At 47.5% G+C, this 23,040-nt stretch overlaps 1 protein-coding gene across 1 annotated transcript; it reads left to right on the top strand.

Annotated features, from left to right (window-relative positions):
• NUDC (nuclear distribution C, dynein complex regulator) lies at positions 1-16,036 on the top strand. The gene is made up of 9 exons (XM_061571196.1): positions 1-135; positions 2,300-2,377; positions 4,630-4,845; positions 9,564-9,635; positions 10,227-10,355; positions 10,468-10,662; positions 12,425-12,508; positions 13,146-13,264; positions 14,456-16,036. The coding sequence occupies exons 1-9, from the start codon at positions 58-60 to the stop codon at positions 14,505-14,507; spliced, it is 1,023 nt and encodes a 340-aa protein (XP_061427180.1). The 5' UTR covers positions 1-57; the 3' UTR covers positions 14,508-16,036.
• The last annotated feature ends 7,004 nt before the right edge of the window (positions 16,037-23,040 follow it).

Below are 23,040 nucleotides of genomic sequence, written 5' to 3'. Positions count from 1 at the left end.
GGAAGAGGGGGCGGGGCTTTCTTTGTGCATCCGGGGTGAAGGAAGCGCGTGGTCGTCATGGCGGCGAGCGACGATATTCGCTTCGATGGCATCCTCCTGGCCATGGCGCAGGAGCACGATGGCGGCGTGCAGCAGGTGAGGAGGAGGTGGAGGAGGTGGTGGGGAGACGACGAGGAGGATAGACGAGAGATGAGGAGGTTGTCGAGTGAGAGGAGGCGGCGGCGGCCACGCGTCCTGGAGCCGCGGAGTGAATTTCCCAGTGTAGATACGCTCCGTCAAGAATGCATTTTCACCGCCATATACCTCGTCGTTTTCACCGTTTTTTGTTCCTCTTGTGTTGTTAAAGCCGCCGTGTTTACGATCCAGGCGACGAGGCATGCGTCCGTGCTTCTGTATTACACGGCGCGACGTATCCTGGGACGTTCGACCACAAAAATCGGCAACTACTTCTCGATTATTCCGTGGCGGCTACGTTTGCGATCCGTAGTGGGGATTTCATATGCTTGCTCTCTCAAGTCTGTTATGGATCGATATTAACGTATTGACTTTGTAACAGTAATGGTGATACATACAACATCGAATTATAGAATACAGTAAGACAATGACTTGACTAAAATATTCACATCCTTGGTAAAGTCACGTAGAAGGGAAATAATAAAAATATAAAACATTATTTTATTATTTCCCTTCTACGTGACTTTACTGAAAGAATCAAGAATATGAATCCCTGCAGTCACGAAAGCTTTAATTCAAAAATTAAATATTCACAGTTATATTGATGGGAGCATTGCTCTACTCTGGTGGCCTCAACAGGAGTTGCAGCTCTCCAAACAAACCCTCCCTGTATTATTATAGATTACATTATTAACTTAAAACACATTCCTGCGGAGGGAGCTGGTAGGAACGTTGGGTTGCTCGGCCAATGGCCAGGGTCAACGGCGGCGTGGTGTATTTTGCAAATATTCTCGACTGTGAGGGCGGGCACAAGCCGGCGTGAGTAGGTTAAACGTTGAGTTTTATAAGGGCACCACGGGTGACCAGCCCCTCCCCACCCAGCCCCACCCTCCCCACCCAGCCCCTCCCCACCTCCCCACCCAGCCCCACCCTCCCCACCCAGCCCCACCCAGCCCGTCCCCACCTCCCCTCCCAGCCCCTCCCCACCCTCACCACCCATCCAGACCCCTCCCCACCCCTCCCACCCCACCCCGCCCCTCCCCTCCCACCCCCCACCCAGCCCCTCCCCACCCTCACCACCCATCCAGACCCCTCCCCACCCTCCCCTCCCCACCCTGCCCCACCCCTCCCACCCCCCACCCAGCCCCTCCCCACCCTCCCCTCTCCACCCAGCCCCACCCCTCCCATTTTTGGATGCACGACGGACGGACACAATAATCCTCTGTGGGCTGGTGTAACCAGGAGGTTCCTACCAGTAAAAACATTTACATCAGTAACAGTTAAACTGTTCGCTGGTTGTGAGCTGTGGGGCGCAGATAATGCAAAGGGATGATGACGGGGAGCGGGAGAGAGACGTTGGGAAAATCACATTAATTAAAGTGAACCGGTAAACGGGGTATCCTGTCTACCCCGAAGATAAGTGTTACCCATGTAAGGCTTTACTGACAATGCTTTGCACACATGTCCAATTACTGGAACCGCTGCGTTCATCTATGATCACGTTTGGTGGCTAGGAGATGTTAACTACCTCGCCTGGTATACAGGAGGCGGTGGGTTCGACCCCGACTCCTTACGCCTGCTGCTGTATATTTGGAGTTTGCGTGTCTCTCACTCTCTCTCATCATCATCGCAGTGGCTAGGAGATGTTAACTCCCTCGCCTGGTATGCAGGAGGTCGTGGGTTCGACCCCGACTCCTGACGCCTGCTGCTGTGTATTTGGAGTTTGCGTGTCTCTCGCTCTCTCTCATCATCATCGCAGTGGCTAGGAGATGTTAACTCCCTCGCCTGGTGTGCAGGAGGCCGTGGGTTCGACCCCGACTCCAAGACGCCTGCTGCTGTGTATTTGGAGTTTGCGTGTCTCTCTCTCTCCCCGTGGTCGCGTGGATTTTTCTCAGTGTTCTCCGGTTCTTTTCCTCCACGTTTAGAAACACGCGTTTAGAGTATTTGGTTGCGATAAATGTCCACGTGATAACGCCACTTCGTTGAGCTCTCATTTGTGACGGCCCCGATCTATATAGCTCAATAGGCCTTACCTGGTAAGATAAAAAAGTTACGTTTTAGTAGTAATCAGTATATAATTAGCGTGTGTTTTATTAATGCCTGCACTGTTCTACTGTTGTTGCAGATGTTGGACACCATTTTTAGCTTTTTGAGACGAAAAACTGACTTCTTTATCGGCGGAGAGAAACCGGCTGCTGAGAAGGTGAGGCAAAGTAACATATCCAGTGTGGTCCACGCGTTTCTCTCCTTTGGGGGGCAGCAAATGTACGCGCAGCCTGTGTGTCACAAACATGTAATATTCATAATATAGGTTTCATTTTGGGTTAGATCGTGTAAATATAAATGTGTCTTTAAACCCGCCACCACCCGACAGCCAATTAGTGATGTTTTTCCCCTAAACAGAACATAACAATTCGTTACTCGTGTATCGGCATTGTTGAGCGCTGTGTGTGATCGCCGCTACTCGTAGCCTGTAGTCACGGCCCCGTGTCAACAGGGGGCGGAAGATAGGCTGATTCAGATGAGTCGGGCCAAGCTAACACCCAGGGAGGATCGTGACCAGAGGTGCAGACCCCCAAGAGGGGGCTGGGGGATGACGTCACACTCCAAGCTCCTCTAGAAGGTTCCAGAAGAGAGGAGTGGTTAGGGGCGGGGTGAGCTGGGACTGGGTATAAAAGCCAGACCCCTGAACGGGACCGGCAGTTGTCGTCCACTTAAAGATTGAAGACCTACCCTGAAGACCTAGGAGCCGGAGCTGGATCTTGCCTGGGTCGGGTCAGTGTAGCCTCCCTAGGCCCCGATAGCCAGAGGACTCTATAGTGGCTAGTGCCCAGTGTATAGGGCATGCCAGTGAGGAGGACGTACCTCCCTGGGGTAGCGGGTGGAAGAGGCCGTAACCCCTTCGTGTTCTGTATCGTTTATTGTTAAATAAACGTGTTGCCTCCAGAGAAGTCTCCCTCCAATTTGTATCCACTACAATAGCACAGCACACCGTGTGTTGGAAAGCAAATCCACAAAATTGTAAATGTACACTCGCAACGAATTGGCATGTTCCGTTTACGTGACGCATCTTACGTATTGGCTGTGTTGGGTGGTGTCGGGTTTAATGACACATTTATATTTACACGGTCTATCCTAAAAAGCCTTTATTATATATGATATTGGTCGCGAAAGCCAACGTGTTAATGTAGTAATATTTATTGATAGCTACAGGAGCGAGCTATATTCAGAAGAGCGACGAGAGAAATAATCTGATGAAATGCTTTTCCTATTGTCATCTATTACACCTTAAGTAGTGCTGTTTGTTGCTGGTCGCTGAGTGTTACGGGGCTTTTGGCGCCTGTGCTGAGCAACTGATAATAAAGGAACAGATGCACACGTCACGTGTGGCTTACAGCACAGACGCCACCACTGCAGTCCCTTACTCTCACAGGCTGCACATCACATCACTGAATAAATTATGTGGTGACTAAGACAGCTCGCTTAATTACTTCACTTTTCCTGCGATAATTATTTTACGATTTCACTTCAAAGCTGTGCCGGGCTGTTTTTAATGATGGGTTTGTGGTGACGTTGCGGGTGTGATTAAATGTTCCCACTCGGCCCTGGATTTATTGAATTGAGTTCACAAAAGATAAATTGGTGAATCAACACAATTACAAGAGATTAATTGTAAGAAAATGTGTGGTGGAGTTGAGTCAATTAAAGAGTTTGATTTAATCTTCTTCGTGTGACTGGTGTTGCAGAGAGAAATAACTGTTATGTTGCATTGTTGGGGTGGTTGATTTAGATGATTGCATCAGGAGTAGCTGGGCATTGCTGTGATGCTGCGTCCTTCGTATTTTTGAATGGCTCATACAGCCATTTACCTCCTGTTCAAAAGATTAATGGAGCATGCTCAACTCTAGTGGCCTCAAAACGAGTTGCAGTGGAGCTCAACACGAGAGATTCATAACATTTTGAGGACTGCCTTTTGAGCACAAGCTGAATTGGCTTTGTTCAGTGTAAAATCTGGCATTTATCTCCTGAACATGTTACCATACGCAATATTACATGATATGGTCGCACTCATTACACACAAAGTGCTCGCCACAAATGAACCACAATACTTTGCGGATCTCGTCAAGGAGCATGAACCATCACACAGACTCCGGTCATCCTCGCAGTGGCTTTTGGCTAGCCATCGAACAAAGATGGTTTTGCGGCCGACTGGAATGCTCTTCTAATTTTAGAAATCCACTGGAGTTATGCATTCTTTAATCTAGAATGAAAAGTAATTTCTTAAGAACTGCTTTTTGTGTTTAGTTTGTTGTTCTTCCCCACACCTCTGATTAGTACGGTTGGCTACGTACGGTGCGAAAGAAGTTCAACACACATGCAAATCTGGTGTCTGCCCTGTTCTTAATTTCCACTGTCCTCCCCGTGATCGTGGTGGTGGTGGATGGGGTGTCACAGCTCCTGCTCGAGTGTTTCCGGCGTCATGAGAAGGCGGCGCTGGCCGGGGAGCGTGAACGTGCGCGGGAACGCGAGGAACGGCAGCGCCGCGACACAGAGGAGCGCACGCGGCGACGGCAGCAGCAGGAGCAGCAGGACGATGCCCAGGCTAAGGAGCCCCGCATACAGGAGGTGACGGACGAGGAGGCGCAGAGAATCCAGCGTGAGATTGACCAGGTGAGAGCCAGGTCGGATGCACGTGAACACACAACCACCGTTCCCTACAAGGTGGACGGTGATGCTGCAACAGCATTTGTGCCACGACCAAGTGTGCTTTGAGGCCCCGTGAAGTGTCGAAGGCTAACCGGCAGTAGCTTATGGCACAGACCCAGGTGTTAGAGGTCAATCTAAATGACTGGCAAGATGTGCCACTAGTGCTCCTGACTGCCACCTTGCTGCGCTTTAGCCGCCCGATGCTCATTGTTGTGAGTGTTTCTCCGCCATCCTATTGTTGCTGGAGGGTGAATGTCTCCAGCCTTGCAATAGCATCCTTCACGAGCCTCCTTCAGAGAGGCCGGTCTTGACACGGCATTACCAGTCATCGGCAAGTCCTCCAAGCTCAACATCCTCCTGTATCACATCAGCTCATTTCCTTGGCCCATGCCACTCCCGTTTAGCCCCCTCTATCCCGTCAACTAAAAGTGGCTTCGGTATGGGAGGGCTGCATGACCCAGCCAACACAACTTCACCTGCCCAGAGGATCTCTACGATGGGACTGGAGAAAGTCACATGAGCTGATCATGTGTTTTTTATCATTAAAAACAAACCATCTGATTTTTAAAAATGATAAATATATTTTCACAGGCTGTTTGTGTCTTTGTTTTACTGTAATTACATGACCTTCAAAAAAACCTTTGAAACTGTGGCTCTCAATTCTTCTCCGCAGAAAACTTATTGATTAAATTTTATTTCTTTATTGCTTTGAACCTCGACTCCTAATCTGTTATCAGCCGATTCCTGGTGGCATTTGTATGACGTGACAGCCCAATACTTAGCTAACCTTTCACCCAATTATATTATTGATTTTTTAAAAAAGGTGTTCTCCGTCTCGGAGAGCAGTGTTGAATGTGTTGTTTTTGGCCGTCTTTCAACGCGCTCTATACTTAAAGTTGAGAGCCTTACTTGATACAGCTATCGTGCTGTGACGGTTCTACCTGAAGACGGAAGCTTGTCTTGCCTCCGAAACGTCGTGATTTTTATTTTATTTTTACTCTACTTTTATTAATTTTAATTTTTTTACCTACGTGACTTTACCGAAACAACCTAAGAATATGAATCCTTGCAGTCACGAAAGCTTCAAATCTAGAATTCAAGTTGAGAGCCTGTTTGTTGTGCTGGTGTTGACGAGGACAGATGGCAGTTGGGAAATCTTCCAGAAGGTCCTGGCATCGTGGTGTTTTTTTTTACTTTCATTAACATTAGGTTAGGTCACAGTTGGTCATTGGCCTGCCTCGTGCCCAAGGTTATGTGCCAAGTGCTGGGAAATCAGGAGCAGTCCTTGTTCTTTTTCCAGAGTAGTGGAAACTCTGTGTTTATGTGACGGGGGTCCAGTCTCTCCACGATTTAATGAATCGACCGTGAATGATGGTTGTTGTGCTGTTGGAAAGGGGCAGAGTGCCGAGTCCCATTTGAACTAATTTAAATTGCCATGGTAGAAATTAAAAGGAAGTTATTTTGAGATGACTGGATGCTATGTATTACATCCTGTTATCGTTTTTGCCCTTTCTCATCGGCATATATAAGATTTAAGCATCATACTTAAAGACAGCCGTGTAGGCTGTTTGCTTGGAAACATGTTTTTCTATGCTCATAGTCCCCGATACGCTGCCATAATTCTGGAATCTTTGCACCAGCAACACGTACCTTCATAGCCCTTTTTTCACTGGCACGCCCCAAACTAGTGCGGGGGCCTTACGATACGGCTGGTTTTTCATTGGCTGTTTGCCATGCCATGATCAAACCATGACAATGTTTAAAAGTTAAAAAAAACATAAAAATTGGACGGCTAATTTTAGATGCATGAAAAAAGGACAATGCGTATTACAAAGGCAATCGGGAAAGGTGGCATGTTTCGCCAAAATAATTCACACCGACATTGGAGGATGTTTTCTGAAACTGGATTGACAGAAACAAAAGGCATGAATATAAATGAACAAAATATTTCAAGCTCTTGAGTTTCTTACTCGTATAAATATTCAATGGCAATAGAACACCGCAAATTGTAGTACCCATGGTAAATGAGCCAAAGCAATAGTCACGTACAATCAACCAGTTATTTTGACAGGTGTAAATCTGTCGGAAGAACACAAATTAAAAGCGCAACACGATATGCATACCTTGGACCGGTTTGAATGTTAACACCGATCAAAATGATGACACTATGAGGCAGGTAATAGCAGCACCTCGGTTTGGCATAGTTGCCTACGTACAGTGCGAATGAAGTTGAACATGCACAGGTGAGAGTGCTTTCGGGAAGCAGAACCCGCTGATGAAAATTCATTGTTTCGGAAGATGATTTGCTACAGCATATAGATAAAAATTAAAGTTAGCATTGACACTTTTTTTTTTACCAAAAACTGATAAATGCACAAAGAAGCATGGAAATGTGAATGCCTGGCATCACACGGAGAGATGGAAAACGGAACGTGCATGGATTAGAGAAAATGCACAAGTTAGACGAATTGTGAAGACAAGTGGACTCGTCGTCTTAAGGGATGATGGCTGGAGGTCCAAACTGATGATGGAGTGGCAGCCAAAGGAGGGAGCATGGCAGTGGCATTTAATTAATAAATTCTGCGATGTGGAAATCTTGAGAAACCTTGGCATTCAGAGCCAAAAATAGCACAACTCTGGAATAAATAACCGATTGCGATATGTAAACACATCTAGCAAATTGCCAGGGCCTTGAAGGGTTAATAGATACTTAACAATTCGATGACACTGGTGCTGAATGCTCAGAAAAGCTCTCATTATTACAGCATTGAGCCTAAGGTGCCCTCGAGTTAAGTAGCATTCGAGAAATCGTTTAGTTCATGAGAATTCCCCTTGCAGATATCACTTTGAATCCCTTTTGAAATTATGTAACTATAGATATTGTATTATTATATCAAATGAATTTCTTCAAGAATATAATTATTGGTAGCAAGTCAATAAACGTGGTTTATTTCCTTTATACGCACACATTGGTTGCATTTGTATCCATTGTGTTTCCTCCTGGAGATCTTTAAACAATTGGAATATCTTTCGCAAGGGGCAGTTGCTTTAACGTGCTTTTTAATGAGTTTTGATATAAACACTGCGATATAAAAACCGTGTTTTAATATCTTAAACTATTACAATTTGAGTTTGTCTTCTTGGTTCTTTCGGTAAAGTCACGTAGAAGGGAAATAATAAAATATAAAAAAGAAAACATAAAATACAATTCTCACAATGTTTTGGCCACAACGCAAGCAGATCTGTCCTCAGGTCAAGAACAGGTGAAGAACAGGTCTGTCGGAAAGACGCTGTCTTTCCGACAGACCTGTTCTTCACCTGAGGACGGCTGCTTGCGTTGTGGCCCTAAACGTCGATGAGAATTGTATTTTATTATGTTTTATTTTTATTATTTTATTATTTCCCTTCTACGTGACTTTACCGAAAGAACCAAGAAGATGAATCCCTGCAGTCACGAAAGCTTTAAATCGAAATTTGAGTTTGGTCTGCGTTTCTGTCATACGGTGACGGGTTTATTTTTTCATTTTCTATGCCCCTGGTGCGTCCCCTCAACCCCACGCTTACGTCGCTAACAGCAGCATCATCGCCCGTCCTCTCCCGTATCCGTCGCCTCTCAGCCTTCACCTCCATCACCTACCCTGCACATCGCTTTGATTCGCGTCGTGTCGATATTCATCGTCGCACCTTTCGGGAACGCATCCCTGACATAAAACGCAGCATTACTGCAATAATACCTCCGATTAGCAGGGTTGGCTATGTACAGTGCGAAAGAAGTCCAACATACGTGCGTAATGTGCACTGATGCCTACTTTGTTGAGGGTGATATTGTCACAAAATAAAGATTTATTGATTGATCGGTTCTTGCATTGACGATGCCACAGCAGAAGGGTTCACACGCTGCGCTGGAAAGGGAACTGAAGGCGATTGAACGCTTCACTCTGCATGAATGGACTAAAAAAACACATTCAGAAGCTGGATCCGCCATGGTGCAAAAGGATTTGCCAACCTCGCCAATAAAGCGCACAGTCTTGATGCTTCATACATTATATTGATACACTTCGCGAAAATGGCACTTCAGGTGTCTGTGGAGAATGATACCATCCAAAATGTCAGCTTATGACCGTTTCCCTCTCTCCGCATGTCTCGATCATGACCGAATTTATCTGCTGCCCCTAACGCTCCCCGGCCAGCGCTGCCTTCTCATGACGCCGGAAACACTCGAGCAGGAGCTTTGCCATCCCAGCCACCACTACGATCACGGAGAGACAGTGGAAATTAAGAACAGGGGGGACACCAGATTTGTATGCATGTTGAACTTCTTTCACGCAGTACATAGCCAACCGTGCTAATCGGAAGTGTGGGGAAGGACAACAAATTAAACACAGAAAAAAGTTATAAATAAAAAATAAAAATCTTCTTCCCCCACCAATATATTTAAGATTATGGGTCAAAATGACACTTGGTGTCGTAATGTATGGTTATGAGGCAGCCATTTGCTATTCCTAATACAAATTAATTTCAGCCTTTTCCTGCAAATGTTTACATTTTTACCCCCCCCCCCCTCCAATAAATTTCTATTTCTCAACGTTTTTTTGGAACCCCGGATTTAAAATCCAGGTTTTCTGGAGGAAAGAAGATTCACGCGCCCTGACATTTCCCCCGTGTATGTGCGCGCGTCGCAGAAAAAGGAGCAGCAAAAGAATGGCGAGGAGAGTGCGGAAAAACCCAGCGACAAAGAAGAGGCTCCAGCAAAGGTGGCGATAACAAAGGGTGTTTGTTTACACATCGCTCGGCGGTGCTGTGTTGAGGTCGCATGTCGCTTTTGACAAATAGGCTTTTTAGCGACATCGATCGAAGTATGGATGACACGTGTAAATGTACCAATGGTTTACTCGTAAATATATACACACACACCGTGTGTAACAGAGAGCAAATATTAGTCTGTACACCTATGGCGGGGAGCGATTATATCCATAGGACAACCCTGGAAGGAATGATCATAGGCCGAGTTAAAAGTGATGAAAAATAAAATGTGTTTCTGGCATGTGTGTGTACGCAGACGGAGGTGAAGAGCAGTGGCGTAGTTGTAAGCGCACTGCGCTTGCAACACCCGTAACCAGAGTTCGATTTCCGCTCACGACCAATAACAGTGGGGAATATTTCAACATTTTAGGAGTCTAATGCGGTGTTTAAACATCAGCATTGGGGAAGCAGGCTGCCGGGAACAATGTTAGCCACACACTCCCTCGTGTGTCCGTGTCGGCATTAATTAGATGCTCGCTAACAAACACTTGCCCCAACAGTTTTTTAAAGGCCATACGTGGGGACATCTTTGTCTTTTGCAGGTGGAGCCAGCTCCCGATAAGGAGGATGAGGAAGAGGATGAGAAGGACAAGGGCAAGCTGAAGCCCAACGTTGGCAACGGCGCCGACCTGCCCAACTACCGCTGGACGCAGACTTTGTCGGAAGTCGATGTACGTGCGGTGGTGGCGGCACGTGAAACGGGCTAATTAGCTATAAAAAAAAATCTCCCGTTCAGTTAAACGGGATGGCATTACATAACTAAAATCGGTTGCTCCGTTGCAGATTATTTTGCCACTGAAGGCGAACTTCCGGGCGAAAGGTCGTGACGTGGTGGTGGAGATCGCACGGCGCCATCTGCGCGTGGGGCTCAAGGGGCAGCCGCCCATCGTGGACGGCGAGCTGCAGGCCGATGTGAAAATGGAGGAGAGTAGCTGGCTCCTGGAGGACGGCAGCACCGTCACCGTGCACCTGGAGAAGGTGCGTGTTGCCCCCCCCACACCCCACACGGGCCGTGAGAATCGCGAGCTGCACGGCGATCGCTTCCACGGGGCGCTACGGCAGAGGTCGCAACCGGATACCCGTACCCTACCCGATACCCGGCTACCCGTATGCGACCCTGGTGCGGCCGGGTACGGGTAGGCCGTGAGTCACTGGTGAGTAGCCATGAGTCACTGGTGAGTAACTGTTTGTCACTCATTTCGGGTAGGGTACGGGTAAGGAACGGGTACCCGGCCGGGTACGGGTACCCATTTGCGACCCTGGTGCGGCCGGGTACGGGTACGGGTAAGGAATCAAAACCCGTTTGCGATCTCTGCGCTACGGCGGCGAGATGTTAACTCCCTTGCCTGGTATGCAAGAGGTCGTGGGTTGCATCTCGACCCTGGCGCCTGATGTATATTTGGAGTTTGCGTGTTCTCTCCCCATGGTTGCATGGATTTTTCTCCGGGTCCTCCGGTTTTTCCCTCCACGTTTAGAAACATGCGTTTATGGAGTATCTTTCTGCTATAAATATGCACGTGATAAGCTACATTGTTTAGGTTATTTCGGTAAAGTCACGTTGAAAGAGAAATAAATTAAATAATACGTGACTTTACCGAAAGAACCAAAGAGTAATTCCTGCAGTCACGAAAACTCCAAAACTACTTTGTTTAACACTATGGGGACCTCATTTGCCAGTAAAAATATGATAATTGGTTCTTTACCCTTCTATCTGGCAACAAAACTGACACCTTTTTTGCAAGGAGTCATGTTTGCATAGACCGCAATACCTGCAGTCATAACCCATATGAGACTAGGCTCGAAGGAAAGCTGTCTCGGGTGCGGACCAATCAACTTCAAGGACAGTGCACATTATCAGAGTTATGTTCTTTTGTTTGTATTATGACTGCAGGTATTGCGGTCTATGCAAACATGACTCCTTGCAAAAAGGTGTCAGTTTTGTTGCCAGATAGAAGGGTAAAGAACCAATTATCATACTTTGTTTAACTATAATTTATGGCGAGGTCGCTTGTGAAAAACAGCTTTTATAGCTTTAGTGGGCCTTACCTGGTGGTAAAATAAAAAAATAAATTCCACCCCGGTTCAATCCTTGACCTTGAATGTCGGTGGCGATTGGGTATGAAATTCAGATTTTAAATTTCGAATTTAAGAGCAGTTTCGGATGTTTGGGTCGTTGGATCACTTACATGGATTCTTGAACGTGTCTTCGTGATTACAAACGTCACGTCGCCCAATACCACGTGACGCCACTATTGACGGGGGAAAGCATGGAAGTGACAAAATAGGAGACGTCATTTCAGATCAATCCGAAACACAAATAACATCTGAAACTCTTTAGCGAGGCAAGGGGGGGTCGGCAACCAAAATAATAAGAGCAGCCATTTTTTTCTAACTTTAGTCAAACTCAATATTTCAAGAGCCGTGTGAATGCATGAGACGCAGATTGCCGATCCTCATTTTTCATGTTCATCTAAAAATGTGGAATATCCCTCGTACATGGCGTGTTTGCCGATGTACAACATGCAGCGCGAATATCACTGGCTGTGGGGCACGTGGTGTTGGCCACAGCCATCTTTCCTACCTTGCAGTTCTTCTCTGCAGCAGCACTTGCTCTGACATTTTATATGCAGCTCTGTTTGCACCTCCATATGGTGTGGGGGGGGGGAGCTGTCTCTTTGCTTATGTCACGCAATGTTTTCTTGTCGTGTTAATCCTCTCTTCCCCCCCTGCGTTGTTGCAGATCAACAAAATGGAATGGTGGAGCCGCTTAGTTGTCTCGGACCCTGAAATCAACACGCGTAAAGTCAACCCTGAGAACTCAAAGGTGCGGTATTGATCATGTGCACGTGCACTGTTGTGTATCAAGACCGTGCGCATCATTTAGTGTTACAATGCTGGTGACACATTGATTTCTACTCGTGGCTGCGTTGCCCCTTTGCTACCTGGTGCCCGAATTAAAACAATGGCAGGAGCTCAACTGCGCTTTGTCAAGAAGAGTAAGCTGTACAAACGGAACTTAGGAGGGATGACATGGAATATTTCTTTGGGGCTGGGGACATGGCCAAACAGTAATCTCTGGGTACACCGCTTGTTGCAGAGGTTCCGTCGTTCTGGGTCGGTGCCGCTCTGGTAAACACTGCCGGTGAATTAAAGATAACACGCCATCTGCTTCACGGTCAAAGTTAAATATCCCGTGACGTCGTTCGAAAAAGAGTGGGCCGCTGTGTGCTGGCGACACGATCCAAATTTGATTAATGACTTGCAAGTTGTTTCATTGGGAAAAGCCACGTGGTTACAGCGTCCCTTACTGGCGGACTAATGCAGGTATGGTGCCGTGTTGTTAGCATTGTGTCGCACAAGGACGGGTCCCCCCTGGGATGAAATATGGCGTAAGGCGCTCGAGTTACTGAGACATTTTAACAAGCGCCCTATGTTTAGAAATCCGTATTGTTTGTGTGCAGCTCTCCGATTTGGATGGAGAAACGCGCAGCATGGTGGAGAAAATGATGTATGACCAGCGTCAAAAGGCCATGGGCCTCCCCACTTCTGAAGATCAGAAGAAACAAGACATCTTAAAGAAGTGAGTGACGGGGGCGCAGTTTCTCACTCGTGGGGGTCACATGTCCGTCAGCTCTGACCAGTCCCTCTCAGAGCCTGGGTTTGATTCTGGGAAGTTATCTGTAGTTAAACCACAGAGTTGTTTTTTATAATTTCATATTTTTGTTCTAGATTTGAAGCTTTCGTGACTGCAAGGATTCATACTCTTACGTTTTTTCGGTAAAGTCACGTAGGTAAAAAATAAAAATAAGTAATAAAAATAATAGAAATTAAATTAAACTAAAAAATCACGACGTTTCAGAGGCAACACAAGTCTCCCTCATCAGGTGGGACCGTCACAGCTAAATTTACTGTATCAAGTGAGGAAAAATCCAAGAGACAAGCCCTTACTTGTTGATACAGTAACTTTAGCTGTGACGGTCCCACCTGATGACGGAGACTTGTGTTGCCTCCGAAACGTAGTGATTTTTTATTTTATTTCTATTATTTTTATTTTTTTACCTACGTGACTTTACCGAAAAATCCTAAGAGTATTCATATTTTTGTCCAAGAAAGCATTACTGAATCTCGGGGAGTTCCCTGCATTGGCCAATTCTTTAAGTCATTTGTGTATGGGACAAAGCCGCAATGCCCATAGAAGACCCACTCATGAGCTAATCTAATACAACAACGTATTAGATTGGCAACCTCCTTGCTGTAATTCAATATACTGGCCACCTTGCAAAGTTGATAGTTAAAGCCCAATCACCAATGACGTCACAAAACTACCAATCACATCGTTCAACTCATGTCCTCGTGAGATTTGAGGGTTAAAAATGTACATATTATCGCACATGCTTGGCATGCGTCAACCACGTACTTTGGTGTTGGGAGGACGCAACTCAGAAATTGTTTTGTGGTATCCTCTTCAACGATCGTCCACCAACATATTTGGAGGCCCCTTTTGAGAAGTTACAGAAGAATGCTCCATTGTGGTATGACACTAGTCGAATGCCACAAATCATCAATAATTGGTGATAGCATAGAAAAACTTGACGCGAATGTGAATATATATATCGAACAAAAACATGACGCGACACAGCACGCGTACAAATGTTAGTCCCAAATTAAATTTCTGTTCAATTGTGTCCGCACCTCCTATTAGTGCGGTCGGCTTAAGTACGGTGTGCGAAATAAAGTTCAACATGCGTACGTTTTTTGTTTTTAATTGCAGATTCATGGATCAACACCCCGAGATGGATTTTTCAAAAGCAAAGTTCAGCTGAGCTTCGAAGCACTCGGGAGTCACAGGGAGGTCGTGAATGCAGCGAGATTCTGCTTCTAAACATTTCTTTGTGGAGCCCACACAACCCCCCCTCCTCAACCCTCACCAAGTTTAGATTTCTGGTTTGGACTGCGTGTTGAGCCACTTAATTCTCTCAGGCTTGCGCCACCAAGCTCTCCTTGCGGGGCCATCTTCACATCCACCTGTTGAAGATGGCCCACAAGCAGTGCGCGGCAAACGCTCGTGAGAAAGAAATACTCGACACGCAACACCAGCCTGGAAAAAAAAATAGCTCTTGCGTTAGAAGCGGCAGCGAAAATGTGTGTGCTTGTTAAATTTCACCTGCCTGTTGTTAGCGTTCTCCTTTTGAGGCTGTGCTGAATCCGTTTGTGAAGGTTTCATGCTCAACACCTGCCCGAATAAACAAGGATGGTTTTCATAATCGTGTCAATCTATTGCTGGTGCCTCATTGCTCCAGTTTGGACATATGTATAAAACCCCAGGTTTGGGTTTTTTCATCTTTGCCTAGATTCCATACAGCTCCCTGGGAGAACCGCTCTGGCCCCTATACCGCTTGTGTAAGAGGTTGCCTTGGCATTTTGTTTCATCGATGAGAACAAACCTTGTTTTTCTTGTTTGTCCTTCCCCACACCTCCCGGTTAGTACGGTTGGCTATGTACGGTGTGAAAGAAGTTCAGCATACATACAATTGCCCCTTCTCAAACTGAAGCCTTTCAGAATTGACGAGTTTTAAGTTGTCTTTATATCTTACTCGGATGCTCCCACCAGGCAGAACCCATGTACGGTCAGGGTTTGATTCGGATCCATTGTGAGGTTAAGCCAGAACATCTGGTTGATTTCGCGCTCGAATAATCCCAGACTGCCATGTCCAGAGGAGGTACTCTTGAGAAACAGCAGTGCGGGGATGTCACGGTGAAATTTCGATTCGCACGGTTGGCTACGTACGGTGCGAAAGAAGTTCAACGTAATATACATTGGTGACGAAGTGAGACGGCTCGATGTGTCGCTGGCAACGCACATGGAAAGCCACCGCGATGCTTGGTGTCGGACACGAGCAGTGTGTCCAGGCCGGAGCAATGGAGCGCAACTGGCAGGGTGCAAGCGTTGTAGATGCATAGCGTCTGAAGGCAGGGGGAGACTGCTTTCTATAGTTTGTGATTGATCTGCTTTGCAGTGCCTTCAAAATACTGCACAATTTTGAACAAAGCCGATAATCCCAAACTATAGTCACAATGTTCTGGCCTTCCCATCTGTTCAAAAGAAAAGGCCATTTGCCCAAAGTGTTAGCTGTATTTTTTGAGAAGGCAGTAGGACAAAGGTGGTCAGGTTTTTTTTATATTTGTGTTTATTAACATGGAGGCAAGATGATAATAGCGCTACACCGAGTATGCACACCGGAACATTCTGACGTTATAACACTGTGCACATGACGCATGTTTAAGCAAACAATGTAATTGAATGCACAATGTCTCGGGCTCGAATAAAGCGTAAGCTTCACAACTCTCCAAAGTTAGCGCCTCGCTACGAATGAAGTGTTGGGCGGTGCTCGTTTGAGCCGGTGAAGGAACTTCCACGTTCCTTTGGCGGGGCTCTGTATGTGCCGTGGCTGGTGTGTTCACTCTTGTCAGGTGGGAATGTTCGCAGCAGCGTCCCATTGGTGCGCCGAGTTGGCGTGCGGTTTTGTGAATGGAGAAGACAGCTGGCAGTCAAACGCCAAGTGTTGGTCCCGTTCATGAACTCGGGTCTTGCTGCTGCTGCTGCAATTGGGCACAATGGAATTCTGACTCCGTTCCCCTTCGACTGAATTGCAGCCGCCATGGTAACATTGAACGCCACTTCAGTTGCAAGCAGCGGTTTAAGCCAGAGTTTTCAGATGAAAAACCTGAATCGCCAATTTCATCTTTGGCCATTTGGAGTTCATGCATAGCGATATTTAAATGTGCACCCATTTTGGATTTCCTTTTAAAAGGATGTAAAGAGGACATGGACTCTGCTAGCGAGTGCTTGATTGCTCTCTGGCACTTTGGGATAAGCGGCTTAATATTCCTCGCCAGCCACTGAAGCCAACGCTTGACAGTAACGTGATTATCCCTTGTTAGCGTTAATTGGTGGCAAATACAGATAAACTTAAATGTTAAATGCAGGACCACGCAACAGCCTCAAGTCGCTGTGATGTTTGTCACCAAGTTTAGTCTTGCATTGGTTGTTTTTTTGTTAAATTGTACAATAAACTTGATAAATGGCACATTTTCAACTACACAATCAAGTTAGATGTACATTTTACATTTGATTACAAATGGGGAATGCAGTCGTGGTGTAATAACGGTCGGCACACTGGACATTGTGATACAGGGTCGCCGGTTCAATCTTTCCGACGCTGCACTTGAAACTGGTGCCAAGTTTCTAAAATTCCCACGCCACCTGTCCACCCAGCGGTGCAATTGGGGAACGCTGCAGTCGTTCGGTAGGTGGCGCGTGGTGGTGGGCGAGCGAGCGGTGGTACATTGGTAGGTGAATCCCACCTCTTCCAAGATATCTGGCCCGCGTGTAAGAACAGCCTTCCCGAGGGTACGGCAAATTGGGGCGACCGCCCTGGGCCCTGCAGTTTAAGGGGCGTCGCTCTTCGACGTCACTGTGTGTCAGATATACCGGTTTAGTTGGAAGGGATCGGGGCCGGGGGCGCACAGTGGGATTTGCCTCGCAACCCCCCCCCCCCCCCCCCCATGGACGGCCCTGTGAAAGAGTAGACCAAATATCTTTACTGTACAACTCTCAAGAGCCTCCTCCCCCCCCCCCGCCCCTTGCGGAGGCCGTTTCTGCCAGCAGCGGTGCGTTACAAAATGACTTCCCAGCGAGGTGACGAACTCTGCTTCTCCCCCCACCCGACTCGGATGCTGGTCGAAATCGACGTTGCCACGGCGAGAAACGAGCGTGGAAGAGACGATTATTGCAATCTTCGTTTTAGTCCGATCGGACGCTAACGCAGCAAGGTGGCAATCACGTTTTAAGGTCCGTGAATTTGGCCAGCAAGGCCACGGAGTGTGATGAGAAAAGAAATACTTTCATATTACCAGGTAAAAGCCCACGGAGCTATTTGCTATATTTCAGAGGCAACCTGGCCGCACATGGTGGCTCATCAAAGTGAATTATATCATCATGTGGTCAGAATCAGAATCTTTACTTATCCTGGATAAATCCGATGGCGCTATGAAGCACATTTTCGCAGATATTTAGTGGTAATTAACAGAAGCCAAAATCGAAATCAAAGTTTCTCAAATGTCGGGGGGAACACTGGAGGAACCCAGACCACCGCGGGGAGAGAGAACACGCGAACTCCAAACATGAAACGGGCATCTCAAGTTTGTCCTAGCTTTCACTTGTGACGATACTCGTTAAAGGTGGTTCGACTTTGTTTTGTAGATAGGGTTTACACTGGGCAGCGCGGGGTTTATTTTATATATTTTTTTACACAGCGAGAGGAAAAGTATCAAGAAAGAATGACACCCAAGCACAGACTCGCGCAAGCCATTGCCGAAACACGATGCTGAGATTGGAACGGTTGGCTCCGTAGTGCGCGAAAGAAGTTCAACATTTACACACGACCCAACTTACGCGTTGAAACGATGTTGCCTCGGCCATCGCTCGCCACCGAGGCTGTTTGGAACACATTTGGCGATTTCACGCCCACCCCTAAGGTGAGATGTTCTGGAGGTCAATGTGGGAACACCTTCAAGCCCACGACTTTCCACACGAGCCACCCACCGCCACAATCCACCAGATGGCTCCAAGCACGCCGCCTCGACCACTTCTCTCTCCGCCAGTCACCACCAGCAACTCGCCAGCAGCTCAAACGTCCACCTGGGAGAGCTTTGCACTTTTAAATCCAAAGTTGATAACTCGCTTCTTCAGAACTGCTTTGTGCGTTTCGTTCGTTGTCCTCCCCCCCCCCCACCTCCGACGAGCACGGTTGAGCTACGTACGGTGCGAGAGAAGTTCAACATCCAACAGTAATCCAGTTCATCGCAGCGATGATACGCTCCCGTTGCTCGGTTATCTGGCTTGACTCCGCCTGAAAAATGCGAAACTGTAGTTGTTCTGCCATGTACACCAGGAGCCATACGAACGAAGCAGTAGTTCCACGCGCCACTGCCAATCCACAGCGAAGTGGAGGTTTAGTGTGCGTTGCAAGTTGGGTAGCGCACTCCTGCACCGGCTTCATTCCTTGCCAGAGGGCAGCGCTAGAGGGGGTTAGCCTTCTGCTCCTTTACCTTTGCCCTGCCCCGCTCTTGCCCTTGACCGTAGGTAGACTGTGGCCCAGACGGCCACTGTAATTCACACTGTGGGAGTCCCTCTCTCACCTTTCAAGGACCCTGATGTTATGGAATATTGCACGTGTGACACGGTGGAGTGTGGGGAGTTTACAGCGTGAACCTGGGCAGTTCACAGTGTTAAGTTGACTCTGCTCACCTTAAGTTAAAAACTGCTGTCACTGCTGCTGCTGTTGTGACTGCTGCTGGAACTAGTCTCCACCGTGGGTAGTTAACACATTCCTGCGGAGGGAGCTGGTAGGAACGTTGGGTTGCTCGGTCAATGGCCAGGGTCAACGGCGGCGTGGTGTATTCCGCAAATATGGCCGACTGTGAGGGCGGGCACAAGCCGGCGTGAGTAGGTTAAACGTTGAGTTTTATAAGGGCACCACGGGGTGACCAGCCCCTCCCCACCCAGCCCCACCCCTCCCACCCCCCACCCAGCCCCACCCTCCCCACCCAGCCCCTCCCCACATTCCCCTACCCACCGACACCCCTCCCCATACTCCCCACCCAGCCCCTCCCCACCCTCCCCACCCAGCCCCACCCCTCCCATTTTTGTATGCACGACGGACGGACACAATAATCCCCTGTGGGCTGGTGTAACCAGGAGGTTCCTAACAGTAAAAGTGTCACCAACTCCTCTGCTCTGTAAATGGCCTGAGCTCTCCTTTTTTTTGTAGATAAGAGCCGTTCGCCATCCCTCGGCAATGGTAGAGCAGCTCCACACTCAGCCATGACACCCACCTGCTTGCCTCGACACCTAATTAGGGGCCGTCCATAAATGACGTCACGCATCTGGGGGGGGGGGTCAGACATTTATGACGATGTGTGACGAGGGGGGGGGGGTTGAGAAATGTGACGTCACATCAAAATGCGAAACTTTAAATAAATATAGACAACACGTTCTACTTAATTAAATAGACTTTTTAATAAATGTTTTCTCCTACAACATCAGAGTGCAGCGCCACATTAAATACGCACTACAATGACAATAGTTAATAGCGATTTGAAGCATGTTTTATTTGGGGGGGGGGGGGCAGAGCTTTGTGAAGTCATATTTGAGGGGGGGTCTGACATTTTGTGACGCCATGTGACGAGGGGGGGGGGTAAAAAATCGTCCAAAATCGCGTGACGTCATTTATGGACGGCCCCTTACTCCAATTCAGAACTCTGCGCACGGGTTTCAGACAATGGGCTATTTAATTGTAACATGATGCAAAAAATAGCCAATACTGTAGTCATTAAATCTCCTGCTGGAGGAACGACGTCATTCGCTCCTCCGCACGTGTAAGTTAGGCCAATCATAGCTCAGTCACACCTAATTGGCTGCCACGCACTCATCTCGAACCAATGGGTGGCCCGGCCGCGATGCACGTGATCAGTGTCAGCATGGTGCAAAAACACGTGTCCACGCCATTGAGTAGTGACGGCACCAACCACCGTCACAGACACACTGTTCATCACGTGCCTCAAACACGAATTTGTTCTGTGTGGATTGTAATTAAAACAAAAAATACCTGTAATTGTGCATTGCGTCTAAGATTATTGCTTAGTTCACTCTTAATTCCTAAAGTCAAACTCAAGCTTCCTGTTGTGAATTGCAGAGGAAGAGATGAACTAAAACTTGTTTTTTTATCAGGTAAGGCCCACTGAGCTCTGTAGTTCTTTTTCAGAAGCGACCTGGCCACAAATTATAGCTCAACGAAGTGGCTTATCGTGTGTAGATTAATAGCAGCCAAATACTCTAAATGCACATTTCTAAATGTGAAGGGGAAAAACCTGGACAAAAATCCACGCGACCACGGGGAGAACATGCAAACTCCAAATACACAGGGGCAGGATCAGGGATCGAACCCACGATCTCCATGCACACAATGGCGGAGCCAGGATTTTCAGGTAGGGGGAGGCAACCCCTCCAGCAATGAAAAATGATAGAGTTGTTAGTAAGGAGTTGTTAGTAAGTAAGGAGTTGTTAGTAAGTAAGGACTTGTCCCTTGCTTTTTATTCGACGCGTGTGCGGCGATGGCGCAGCCATCGATGGAGGGTCGAATTCGAACCGCGTGGTGTGATCGGCATCGCGCTCGCTGAAGGTGAATGCCTTCAGGGAAGTCAAAAACCTTCAGCAACTGCGCAGAATTCTGAGTCACTTATAACTGCTTTGCCGTTACTTATTGCCAATATGGACTCAGACTATTCTCCTATCATCTCATAGAGTCGCTGGTGCGTAATAATATTCTACACAGCAGCAGTGGGGGTCGCAAAATGCCGATTATGTGTGTCTGTTCAAATGTTTAGCTACTTCCCGACATGCAACAAACTTAAAATTTGCCATGTGGGTACTTTCCAGACTGTACACCATGCAAAAATCATTAAAAAATACACTTTTGTGTGTTTTTTTTGGGGGGGGGGGGGGAGCTCAATAATTCATTTTTTTTTTGCACGGCAAGTGAGCTGTGACGTCAAATCTGTCACGTGACCCGCGCATGTGGAAGCATCACGCATTGTAGTGTAGTGGTTAGCGCGCTGCGTTACGAACCCGGTCCTGGGCCTCCCCTAGGTCGACTCAGCCTCAAACGAGTAAGTTGTGTGTGTCAACATCGCCACTGGGGAGACAAATGCGGCCGGGCGTGGTGAATCCAAGTCCCGGGCGAAGCCGGGTAGTACAGCTAGTTACTAATAAACGTCAATGATCCGATCAAAATTAGGAATTTCGATCGGATCATTGGGGGGGGGGGGGGGCACGTGGCAGCCCCCCCCTCCGCCAGTGCTTGCACACCTTGTGAGGTCGTTCGCATTTCGCCATCGTGGCGCCTCCAGCCTCTGCACTGTTGACTGTGAGATTATCTTTGTTGCTTGGTCTGCAACAGCTGTACACACACTCAGAACAGATAGTCCTCGGGAAATATGATCGTGGATGTGCAAAAACGTTATATTTATTGCACAGCTTGAAACCTCTGGTACAGCATTCTGCCTAAAGACTAATGAGAAAATATCACGAGTTAAAAAGTTACACGAAACGATCACAGTGGGACTCTCCTCGTCGTTTAACATTTTGCAAGCAGGCCAAGAAGAGCACCACACTTGCTTTTGTGAGCCCCTGTGAGCAAACTCCATGTCCCTTGAGTTTTTAAGATCAAGATTACGTCACCACGGCCAAAGCCGTTGATGTCACCACGATTCGGCAACAAAGACAAAGATCCCCCGTCCAGCCTTCACAGATTTTTGGGGCAAGTGCCATTAGTGGACAGCACCTATGAAGGCTGACACGACACACGAGGGCGTGGGTGGCCAGCGCCACGCCCGACCGCCTTTATCTCCCCAGTGGCGATGATTACGCATCACACCAGGTACTTATTTGAGGCCGAGTCAGATACTCGTCACTTGAGGTACACGTACACACGTGCACGTTCTCAGGCAAACGGACGTAAGTTCTGACATCACGTTCTGTAACAATGGCTGTGAAAAGCTTCCACGTGGCTTCCACGTGGCCAGAATTCTCAAGGACGACCTCGCTTACAAGGTGCTGCCGTAAATCCCCATCCGTCAGAAGTGGGGCCGTACCGGGCCCCCTCCTCTCGTACGTACGCCAAAGAACGCGCTACGCTGAACAACCGTCGTCGGCGTCGGTGACACGTTCAATGTCACGTTTTAGGTTCGCATTATACCGTAGCTTGTATTTCGTCTTGTAAAAAACAATGTGGTTTGACCTTTAAGAAAAATCGCGAGCATTTCTGGGGAAGCTTTCTTGCTCGGAGGTGTTTCTGAGAAGTAAGCCGCCCAGCCCGCTTGACGTGTGGCGTTACAACCGCAGCCGTGGCGTCAACAAGCCATGGACGCGGTGCTGCACACCGGAGGAATGCACCAATTGGAAGTGGGGTAAAATTATTCCACCTAAAACAAATTGCAACGTGTCCACTCCTTCACCGTGTCACTGGCGCATTTCAAAAGAAAATTAAGGATTTTATATTGATTTAATCTCTTGTGGTCTTGAGCGGGCTGCGTATCTTCGAGGACCGGATTTTTTTTCTATTTTATTATCGTAATAATTTTATTAACATTCATGACTAAACGACGTTTGGCCAAAATCACTGACTGGCAATTATTTTCAGTGAACGTTGGCTGGATGCTGGGGAACAAAAGTTCTTAATTGAGGAGTTTGGTTTCTGTCACAGCTGACTATTCATGTGTCCGGTGAGTGGCTTT

Source organism: Lethenteron reissneri, chromosome 6, assembly GCF_015708825.2.
Source record: "Lethenteron reissneri isolate LAM-NWPU_2019-01 chromosome 6, ASM1570882v1, whole genome shotgun sequence".
Taxonomy (NCBI): Eukaryota; Metazoa; Chordata; class Hyperoartia; order Petromyzontiformes; family Petromyzontidae; genus Lethenteron; species Lethenteron reissneri.
Note: the sequence above shows the minus strand (reverse complement) of the source record. Positions and strands in the feature narration are given on the sequence as shown.